The following is a 12,257-nucleotide window of genomic DNA, read 5'->3' on the forward strand; positions in this document are numbered from 1 at the left end:
AAGATATTCCAACTAAATAATAAAGTTCATGGGCATTGAGGAAAAATAGCAACTCACGTGGATACAACGTACAACTTATTGGGCCGAAAAACCCAGACCCATTGAAGTTATTTACATCCATTTCCCTAGCTTATCCAAAAATACACAAGTAGGTATGACTAAAAAAGATTCCGATGCGAACCCTTCTTCCACCGTTCTCGTCCTAGATCGGGTGGAGAGAAAGGCCTAATGCTATGTGGGCCTTATTATTATCCGAATCCTCAGCACACAGATGGACCTATTTTCCATTTCGGGCTCACTCCATATGACAACAATGTGTTGGGATGGGTTGAATGTTGCCTTCAATATTGCAGTTTAACGTATCGCTATATCATAGTTGGTAACAAACTCATTTTGGTTGAAAATTATTCAAAGACAATACTTAGAGAATCAGCCACAACACTCATGTTGAGGTTCAAGTTACAATTAATTATAACTACAAACAACATTCACTAATTAGATACAACCAAGAAAGGGATAAAACATTCTACACAAACCAATTGTTTGTTAACAAACAAACCAATAATTTTGACTAGAATTGAAGTGAAACACAAGCAGAGCAGCACACATTAGTTTCCCCAATCATAAGGCATTTGCAAGAGAGGTCACCATCTCCATCAGCTGCGACATTCATCACAGATAGAAGGAAATGAATAATGTCTACACAGTTTTAGACAACACACAGCAACGTCATCAGAACTAGTAAAAATAAGGCATACCTTACTTGTCTTGTCCTCGTCCACATTAAGTCCCCAAAGCCATGGACATGGGTTTGGCATCAACTTTTCCCTCTAGGTACACTACAGCCAAGTTTGCATCCCCGTCAACTATACTAGCACGCCTACTCCTATCAACATAGTTATAAGCATTAGGGGTGGCAATGGGTAGGGTAAGGTACGGTTTGAACCTAACCCTAACACTACCCGCGGGTTGAGTTTTTGACCAACACTCAACCTTACTCTACCTGCAGGTTGACAAAAAGAAACAACATTATTATGTAATCTAAAAAGCATAAAAATTAAAAAATTAATTCATACATTCAAACAACACAAATTATTTCACAAATAACACAATTATCTCATACGCAACATAATCATCAAATATTTAATTACACATAAAAGTCTTTATCTAAATAAATAACACAAACATAAATAAAATTATTTAATTTTATGTCTCCATGAGCATTTCATTTGTTGTAACAATACCATCACTAGTCTATGACTTCAGATACAACATCATTATCATTTGCAGTTTGATAATCAGGTTTTTCACCTAAAAATCAAAGATAATAAATCAATTTATTAATCAATCTATATATAAATTTAAGGGGAAAGTATGATTTTGGTCCCTAAAATTTTGTGTCAGAATCGAAATCGTCCCTCTTGTAATTTTTGATTTAAAATCGTCTTTAATGTTTTTTTCATATTAAAATCGTTCTTTTTATTTTTTTTGGACAAAAATACCCTCACCACTACCAACATAATTACTTTCTCTACCAACACCAACACCAACACCACCGCCACAACCTCCACCAACACCACCGCCACAACCTCCAACGCCGCCGCCGTCCCCCTCCCCCCTAAACCCCTTCCCCTCCTCCCTGCCTCCCCTCCCCCCTGTCCCCTTCCCCCTCCCCCTCCCTGCCTCCCCTCCCCCTCACCCCCACCCCGCGTCACCCCCTCCCCATCTTCCCTTTGCAGCACCCCATCCCCACCCCGCGTCACCTCCCCCTCCCCGTTTTCCCTTCCCTTCACCCCACTCCCACCCCCTCCCCGTCTCCCCTTCCCCCCACCCTTCACCTCTACCTCCGCCTCCACCTCTACCACCACTAGAGAAGCAGAAACAGAAAGCAGAAAATCAACAAATCCAACACAAATTTAACACAAGCAGAAATAGAAAGCCAAATCAACAAATCCAACAAATTCAAACAGAAGCAGATGCAGAAGGTGAATGGCGGCAGCAGCTGGGTGGTTCCTTTCCCCCACCCCCAACGTGGTGGCAGGAGCATGCATGAACGGTGACGTCTTCCTCTGGTCATGATTCCGACGGCGGCTCGTGGGCGGACCGGCGATGGTGGCGGCGGCGTTTCCTTTCTCGCCCCCCACCCTAACGCGTTTCCTTTCTCCCCCCCACCCCCAACGCGTTTCCTTTGCCCCCTCCCCCAAAACGTGTTTTTTTTATTTTTTTAAATTTTATTTTTTTATTAAAGTAGGGGTAGTTTAGGAATTAAATTAAAAATTTTATTAAAAAGGACGATTTTAATACAAAAAAATGTTAATGACGATTTTAATTCAAAAATTACAAGGGGGACGATTTTGATTCTGGACCAAAACGTTAGGGACCAAAACCATACTTACCCCTAAATTTAACATTACCATAAACAAATAGTTAAGTTAAATCATAAATAACCTCTTTGATGATATGCTGTCCACAACCAATTTTGATTACACATAAAAACTTTCACAGTATCTTCATGAAGATTATCACGATGAGGAGAAATTACTCGACCACTGTGCTAAAAGAAGACTCAGAAGCAACAGTAGACATTGAGATAGTAAATATATCTCTTATAATTCTTTAAAGGGTTGGAAATCTAGCCCCATTCACTTTCCACTAAGTTGAAATATCAAAGTCAGCACTCAAATGATGAACATCTTCCTTTATGTAATGATCAAATTCAGTCTTTACAAATGAACCTTTTTCTCTTTTCTTTTCTCTGATATACAACTAGTAAGCAGCATTATCATCTTGCTGTGTATTCATCTGTAGCTCTTATATAGAATCCTCAAATACATTACTTGAATTAAATAGATTCTGTTGGTACTCATGAAGTAAGTCATAGCATATTTGTTTGATCCTCTCAATTTTACTTGAGCACTCATCATGATTTTGACATTGAGAATTTATACTCAAGCCTAACAAGTTTATACCTAAGGTCTAGAATGACAACAACACCCATCATGCCATGAATTTTTTTCTAATACTTATCAAATTTTACCCTTAAACTACATGCCATATTACTAATCAGTGGATTTGGAAAAACAGACCATTTTTTAAGGCAACATTTATATCACATACTTTGTTAAAAAAAAATATTAGCGGTTGGAACTTGAATACCAGAAAACAATTGTGTCACGCCATAAAATAATTTTAATTTACCACAAATTTCTTTAGCAAGGTCGCACTCTTCATTGCTTAGTAAACTTTTGTAATTAGGATCCTTCTGTCTTAATCGAGAAAACACATTTCGATACAACCATTTTATATTACATACAAATGGCCTTGGCAATACACCTTCTTGTATAAGATGGATCAAATACAAAAGCATTTGCACCACTCCTTGCATGTTTAGACAATGAATTAGCAATTATTGATTGCCTAGAGTTTGCTAATTTGATCCTTTTACAATAGTGGACCACATGATTCTTCAAATTTGTAGTCCTATTTCTTGGATTGGCTCCAAGAACATATTTGCAGTGGTTGCATTTTGTCCGATTAAAGTATTGCCAATAAACACTCTTCAAGCTCGATTTGTTGCTATTTTCAATCGAAGCAGACTCTCCTAGAATAAAATTAGCAGTTGTTTCCACCGAGAGTTCTTGTTGTTCTTCTGCAACCACATCTTGTGCCACTACATCCATGTTAGTACTTGACATTTCGAAGTGAATTCCTTACAAATATATACAAATGTACCATGTTCAAATACACTTTGTACAGATATACAAATATATTAATGTAACAGAAACAGAAACAACACTTACCAATAAACTCCTCTCTCTAATTTCTTAATGATTAAATAATTTTTTTAGAGAAATAAAAATTTATGACAAATAATTTATATGCATATAACAGAAACAACATAAAGTAATGACCTCAACTCAAACTCAAATTAAAATCTGCATATATTCTTTTACACTATAAAACCATGAACTCAAATTAAAATTACATAAACTTAAAAAAAATGTCAGCATCTGTTCCAACTTCCAACCAATCTAAATAAAAGGATTTCAACTTCACTCTTTTTAAAAGGTATAAGAAATTAAGATTTATTGTTGTAGAAATGAGTCAAAATTAATTAAACAAATATTACTAAATAATTAACAAATAAACAATCAGCGTTTAAGTATTCATTAAAAACAAAATTTAGCAAATAAAAACACATTTATAACTATTTATTTTTGCAGATGTTTTCTCCTTTAAACAAACAATACATTACTCCATATATACTTATGCAATAAAGAAGCTAACATAGTGATAACTAAACCAATGAAAAAGCCTTCTGCAACATAATTGAATTCCTCATTCCTAAACTCCTTGATTCACCTAAAAAAGTCATCATCCTTTTTTTATTTCATATATACTTTAATAAAATAAAATAGAAAAGGAGCCAAACGATAACTCATATTTTTATAAGTTATTCTTTGAATTCACATTTACCAAACTCACTATCACAAATAATAATTCTATAAATGTTATGTCCGAGTTTTCATTCACTTCCACTTTGCATTAAACTTTTCATCAGCTTTATACGAGATTCTTAATTCTTAGTCAAAGGAATCTTTTCCAAATATCTCCATTAATGTATGTTAATTAAACCAAGGAATGACCAAATTAGAATTATGGCCAAATTTATCACAATATTAGGCAAAAGGTTATCTATTGAAGATCATGTTTAAATTAAATCTAATTATTAATTTGTTAAAGCACACAAAAACTGAAACACATACGCGCACTATGCACACACAAATACATATCTAATTAAAATAAAATTAAATAATAACTGAGTTTCAATTTTGAAGGCAGTTAAACATACTTTGAGAATTTCAGCATGATGAGCAGGCGTTGAATAGAGAAATAAAGCACAGGATAGGGTACAGTAGAGCCGGCGACGCGACGCAGGCAAGTTGAACAGAGAACGTGTTTTGTGAGCAAGCTGGCAACAAGAGTGAGGGGAGACTGCAACACCATCAGCAACGCAAGTTGCGGCAGACGCGGCTAACGTGAGTAGCGCCAGCAACACAGTCAGAGTGCGGAGAGATTTGGATTTGAGAGAAAAGGATTAGGGTTCTTGCACCGCTGAGGGAGTGAAAGCTGTGAAATAAGGTTTATAATCTGAATGGATTGAGGGCAAGTAGGTTGTTAGAGTTGTATTTATATCTCATTAAATGAGAAATGAGTTTTATAGAAATAAATATGTTAACATTACAAATTTATAAACTTGGCTCAGTGGCTAAAAACTTTTTGCACATGCTGAAGGTTTTTGGTTCAACTTCCATATGTATCATTTTTGAATATATAATACATATATATGGGTGGTGCAGGTAGGGTTGAGGCTCAACTTGCACCCTACCTGTTCCGCATCCAATTCTACCCGCAGCGGATCGAGTTGGCAACCCTACCTGACCGAGTTGGGTCGGGTTGGGTACCCGTAGGTAGGGTCCATGCTGTCAGGCCTAATAAGTATCTTTCTTCAGGAATCCAACTAGCAAACACCCTCCGGCCATGCCAGCCAAGGTATTGCATCGTCTTTGACGTCAAAATTCTACACACTTGCATCCCATTTATTTGAGCTTTTGCCGCTTCTGTCATGGACCGAAAATTTGGAATTAGGTGGACCATGTCATGATGTGTGAGTGCATGTTCGTGATAACCTTTTTCACCCTCCACATGTTATTGCTCCTGTCAAAGTATATGCATATCCTTGCCTCACAGTTGGTCCTTGTCTCTGGCTTATGGGCCTCTTCCTATCCACCCGATTGTAGTGTTTTTTATGTCTAAGCCCTTCTCTATTGCAAAAAAAACTTCGCCTAATTAGGTTCCCTCCTTCATCCTTAAACATATCCCCTTTCTAAATTCCAAAACCATGAAACCTTCCCAACTTTTGATAGAAATTGTATGCATATTTTTCGTTTGGAAATATCTTTCTTAATATGTCGTCACCGGTCAAAGAACCAATATCTCTGTAGTCAACACCGTCATCACTCCGTGTGTAGAACACATCTTCCAAGTTGACTGTTGTCATCTACAACTTCACAAGCACAACTCGTGACACAACCAATCATAACACACCAAAACGAAATCGTACAGACATTCTCTTACATACATTCATAGGTATTTTTAAACTCGTGCATAGTTGAATATATAACCCAACAGACTTCAGTTTCCAACCACTGGGCATAACAACGAAATATTCTAAATCCAAACCACACAATTTTAACACTAGCTTAATCTATATCTACACAAACACATACTACCATAACTACTACCGGCGAGAACCCGTCTAACATTGCTACATATTTTATATTTGTCAAAATCCATAACTTAGAACATACACACCACAATACAAAACCCACATTAAATCGAATAAGGGATTTATAAAAATCAGAAGGAAACCACTGGGAATAGAATCAAAATCACTAGCCGCTAAATTCCACTTTACAACTTTCTACAGAGAGAGGTACCAGAACATACCAATCGCTCTAGACTCCAATCGTGTATAAAATGCCTTCCGGTACTGGCCAACTAATAAAAACCACAATATTCTATATTCTTCGGGGACAACGTCACCACACTCCAGCTATTGCACCATCCGAGTATAACGGCTAAGGTTCCGAGGTTTCCTTCCCTTCAATTGTGTTCGATGATGTGTTCCCCTTTATTCTTTTTCCCAATTTACAATGATATTTTTTTATATAAATTTAAAATCCTCTTTCTTCGACCGGATTTGCCATTTTCACTCATGTTTACTGGCTCTCAGTTACTAGGTTGGCGTTAAGAAAGATAGCTCTGACGACTGCCCTGATTCAAAAAATGTCAACACAAAATAATTTTTCACCCAAAAAGAGTCCAAAATACACAGCCCAATGCTGTCAAAAATCCAATCGGCCCACCAAGTGTTTCCTTCCAAAAATTATTTAACCACATACTTGCATTAATAATGACACTTTAACAATTAATCCTTTGCAAAATTAATGGTCCACATCTGAAAATCACTTTTCTTTACTTCTTGTGTCAGGATAGTATCGTACATCCTGACTTCCCAAATCCATGTAAATCCCACACGCGTAGTGTGATGGAGACATACACCTGGCATCCATACGTCTGGATGTTTCTTGATGTCCATACCATAGCCTTCACCAATATAGCATTAGTGCATTAAGACACCAACTGTGTCGATTACTTTGAGAAAAGCATGAAATTTCAAGGTGCCTTCTATGCAAATTACTACTTTCATCTAAAACCTTAAATATTCAAGATTAATTCTCCAAAACCTCATCACAAAAAATGGCATATGAAGAAGTCAAACCACTTATTCCTATTTTTCTCTTTGTCTTTGCCACATGATCACATTTTGATTTTTGTTTCGTTTTTCAATACTTTTTGAAACTCATGATAAGATGACATCACTAATGTTTGTGAGGTAATTGCTATCTAAAAAAAGTGAATTTAGTTATTTTGTTCAGTTATGCCAAAAATAGAAAGAATAAAACTCTACAACCAAGAAAAAAATTTAATCAAATCCAATCAAGTTGTTATTAAGGGTTTTAAATCTACGCGCATACTCTTCTACACCTCTGGTGCTTCAAATTCACGCGTGCACGTTCTTCTTCACCCATTTGTTCGTCTTCTTCTTCTTCTCCTCATTTTTCGTTATCTTTCTCTTTCGTTATCGTCATTGCTATCACAACCACCACCATCTCTTCCTCCTCCTCTTCTTTCTCCTTCTTTTCTCACTTGAATTTCTTCTCCTCTATCATCATCATCATCATCATCATCATCATCATCATCACCATCATCGTTATCGTCATCATCGTCGTCTTCTTGTACGTATCGTCATTATCATTATCGTTATTATCAAATTTTTGTCATATTGATGATGTTGTCTTATCCGAAATTGATTTGGATATATTTTTGTTCATGATTCAGTCTTGTTTTTGTGTTTTTTTTCAAACTAAATTTGTGTGTCGCAATCATAAAGTAATTTTGGTGCACTTCTGAGTTAATTGAGGTACATTTAGTCTTTTCACTTGAATTTGGTGTAATTTGGTCATCAAATGTAATTGTAATGGTTTTGGCATCATTTAAGCCATATTGATGATGTTGTTTGATCCAAAATTGATTTTGGATATGTGTTTTGTTCATGATTTAGTCTTGTTTGTGTACTTGTTTGCAAACTAAGTTTGTGTATCGTAATCATTAAGTAATTTTGGTGTATAATAACTAACAATATCAACCACAAAATTATATATCAAAGTAACCACACAAAATACACAACACTGAAAATATTTTTTGTATGAGAAGTAATATTCCTAAAAGAAGAAGTAAGAGCAACAGAAAAAAGAAAAAGAAGAAGAATAAAAAGAACGGAAAAATACAGCATTAAAGAATATATTTTTGTATTTTTGTAGCAAAATTTCGGTGTCAAAACTAAAAAATTTATGTGTTATTGTTAAAAAATTTTGGTGTTATTTTTCTGATAAATTATGCACAATTCAAAATTTTTTCCCTCTTCTTCCTCATCTTCTACTGCTTTTTCTTCTTCTTTTTCATTTTTTCTACTTATTTCATTTTCTTATAGTTCTTATTTCACTTTCTTATAGGAATAAAACCCAAAAAAAAATCAAACAAAAAAATAAATAACTGCAATAACATATGAAAAAAGAGAAGGAGAAGAAGAAGAAGAAACAAAAATTTTGGCATTATTTTTTAATAAATTCTTCACACTTTAAAACTCTCCTTCCTTCTCCTCCTCCTCCTCTTCATCTTCATCATCATCGTCTTCTTCTTCTTCTCCTTGTTTCATATTCTCATAATTCTTGTTTCACCCTCTTAACAGGAACTTGTGTCACGGTTAAAAAATTTTTGTGTTAAAATTGAGAAACTTCTGTGTCACACTTAAAAAATTTTGGTGTTAAAATTGAGAAACTTCTGTGTCACACTTAAAAAATTTTGGTGTTATTTTTTAATAAATTCTGCATAACTCAAAACTCATAATCCTCTTCTTCTTCATCATCATCATGGTCTTCTTTTTCTTTTCTTGTTCATCTTCTCCTTCTTGTTTTACCTTCTCATAATTCTTCTTGTTTTACCGTTTTAACAAGAATAAAAATAAAAAATCAAACAAACAAAAGAAAAAAATACATAATACTGCAAAATCACTAGAAAAATAAAAGAAGAAAAGGAAAAAAATGCAGCAATAATAGTAGTAATAAAAGAATGACAATGAGGAGAAAACACGTGAAGAAAAAATAGAAACACGAAGAAGTTGAAGATGTTGAGAAGTTGGAGTGTGTAGACACGTTCTCTCTAATGAAATTGATTTTTATTAGATTTGGACCAATTTAATTAGACTTAGTTGTCAAAAAAATTTGAATATGTTACATAATTAAAATAAAAAATACAATTAATGCATTTATTTTATATTTATTAAAAAAATATTTAAAATATTTCATTAATAATAATCTTATTATATATTTTTAAAGCACATATTAACCGAACTCGTAAAAATTTAGGACTAATCTAATTGAGTTAAAACTTAGAATAAAATTTAAATCATTAATTTTACCATTTTTTATAATTTTTTAGAATATATTAAAAGCTAATTACTAAATCAATTATTCACATAAAATATATATCGCAATATATAACATACACATAAAAAATAGATTAAATAATATATATTTATACACAAAAATATAATAATTAATTTAATAGTTAATTTTTTTATACATATAATACTTTTAAATGTCGAAATGCCACTCCAAAAGCATCCAAAGGCAGAAGTGAGGTAGAAACATCCTGTGTAGCTTATTTGCCTTGGTATACTTGATTCTAATATCCAAAGCAACCGCCTCTACACAGATCCAAAACACACACACACACACCACGAAAATAAAAACAAAAATAAGTAGTTGAGAAATCCGTACACTTGAAATGTTAAAATTGAAGGCACCTTCGGCGTAGGTACGTACTGCCTTCTTTAGACAAATATCTTCCTTGATTCAAGAGTCGCCACTTTTAACACTTGACTTTTGAGCCGCCACGCCAATAATAATACAGGGTCCCAATACAGACAGCACTAGCCGAAGCTACATATACCAATCATCACACCCTGCACACACAGGTAAATCTTAATCTTTCAACTAGGTAGAAGAAGAAGAGCCAGATCAGAGTTTAATTAATTAATTAATTATTACTGTTGAAATTCTATGTTGATTAAGATGGCAGTTGTATTGGCAATACTGCCAAATGCCTTGTCGGACAACACCAAGGTAGTGCCGCTAGCGGAGGCGGCCGAAACAGCGGTGGCAGCGTAATCAACGATCTTGATCTGAATGCTTTGGTCGGGAATGCAGGTCCTTGGTTGCTCCGCACTGATGCATCTCACCAGATACTGCCTACCGCAAGCTGCCCCATTGTCCCATATTCCATCTCCCGCCGCCGCAAACAGATTGCTCGATGGGAACTCTGTGGCTTCCGTCCCATAACACTTCGAAGCTACATAAAACAAAAAACAAAATTAAAAAATGTTGTAAAAATATATATAAAAAAAATTATCTTAATTTTAGAGATTCATGTTAAATTTTGTTTAAAATGTATAATTAGTCTAAATTTTTTGTTTCTTATAGTGTCTTGGAGTCTAATGATCAATTCATCATGAATTTGACTTTTATTTAAGAATTGATCAAACAATGAATTATTATATATACATGATAATATTTAAATTCTATTTTTTTAAGCTGAATAATAAACTAACTATTAAATTAATCTAAATTGATTAATATAATAGCTATTATAATATCCACTTTATATAGTATTTTTCAGAATATTCTTCAGTTTTACACGCAAAAAGTTAATCCATCTCAAATTAAATATTCATTTAACTTGGTCAAGGAATTACTGGATATGTAGGACAGAATTCGCGAGCATGTAAAACTTACGTAAATATGGAGGGGAGTAACTAGCAGCGGTTCCAACATCGGCTCTGCAGGGGAAGAAAAGGTGGAGAACTATGAAGGAAACTATGAATGCCGATGATAGAATGCGTGTTGCTAATGATGATGACATGATTGCAGCGTATTATTGATGATGTTAAAAGCGCAGAGAAAATTGGAAATGAAAAACTCTGAACATTCGACATTGTTATGGCTGTGTTGTATATATTCCGCGTTCACACACGTATGTGGGCCACTTTGACGCGTTTCTTAAATAATTGATTAATTAAAATTTTTCTTTTTTTTTTTAAAAAGATAACTTTAACGATTTTGCTAGAAAATCAATTAAAAGATAATAAACTAGACTCAACTAATTGAATAACAGAAGATTTATATATATATTGTAGTTGGTTCTTTAATTTTTTTCAATAAAATAACGTAATGAATAACTTTTTTTTATATCTACTCATTATTCATACTTAGGTTTTTGATCAATAACGGGTACAACAGTCGCCCAGAGTTGACCACGTTAATTTAAATAATTAATACTGAGTTTTTATTTTTTTTATTAATATTTAATATCTTATTATAATCATTTTAATTTTGGATTTAACTAATTTATGTCATAATAAGAACATAGGTTAAGAATACATTAATAAAAAACTTTTAAATTTTTAATATATTAAATATATTAAAAATATAAAAAAATAATTTCAATAGTTTTTAGTCAAAAAATTTTCTTTATGATTCTTTAAAATGTGTCTTTAGGTATAAGTTAGCAAAATATTTTAAATTTTTTTATTTAACACCCAATTTAAATTTTGGCTATTATGGCATTAGACAAATTGTTCATGACAAAACAAGTTCAATTCGATCCTTGTTCTTTAAAGTTGAATTTGTTTATAAAGATAGAATATTAAGACAAAGACACGAAAATATAAAATTGTATTTAATAGAGGATACATAAATAGAAATAATGTGTCTAAATATATTGAATTAGTGTATTTTGTGTCTATTCTGACAGAAAAGACACAAAAACACTAATAAGGATACAATTTATTTTTTTATTTTTTCTTTTATTATTTTATTAATTTTTCATAATTATATTTTTTTATTATTATATTTTTCAACTTAAATTTTTTTAATATGAAACAAATGAGAATAAATTATATTTTTATAATTTGTTCTAATTTATCACCAAACAGAATACAAGAATATAAAATTTTGTGTCTTTGTCCCTTTATATCTTATTTTCAGTGTCTTATTCTATCATATTTTTAAAAA

At 33.1% G+C, this 12,257-nt stretch overlaps 1 protein-coding gene across 8 annotated transcripts; it reads right to left on the reverse strand.

The window, feature by feature from the left end:
• Positions 1-391: 391 nt before the first annotated feature.
• LOC112708116 (EG45-like domain containing protein) lies at positions 392-11,345 on the reverse strand. Of its 8 annotated transcripts, XR_011870099.1 has the most exons (5): positions 10,980-11,341; positions 10,236-10,536; positions 9,966-10,150; positions 759-1,003; positions 392-660 (listed from the first exon to the last, which is right to left on the reverse strand). XR_011870099.1 is itself a non-coding variant. In XM_025760261.3 (3 exons), the coding sequence occupies exons 1-3, from the start codon at positions 11,104-11,106 to the stop codon at positions 10,144-10,146; spliced, it is 435 nt and encodes a 144-aa protein (XP_025616046.1). In that variant the 5' UTR covers positions 11,107-11,341; the 3' UTR covers positions 9,702-10,143. The 8 variants fall into 8 exon arrangements, 1 of the variants encoding a protein (XP_025616046.1); XR_011870091.1 differs by lacking the exons at positions 392-660; positions 759-1,003 and adding an exon at positions 3,194-3,649; XR_011870118.1 differs by lacking the exons at positions 392-660; positions 759-1,003 and adding an exon at positions 3,194-3,661.
• Between the last annotated feature and the right edge of the window lie 912 nt (positions 11,346-12,257).

The sequence above is a fragment of the Arachis hypogaea genome, chromosome 1 (assembly GCF_003086295.3).
Source record: "Arachis hypogaea cultivar Tifrunner chromosome 1, arahy.Tifrunner.gnm2.J5K5, whole genome shotgun sequence".
Taxonomy (NCBI): Eukaryota; Viridiplantae; Streptophyta; class Magnoliopsida; order Fabales; family Fabaceae; genus Arachis; species Arachis hypogaea.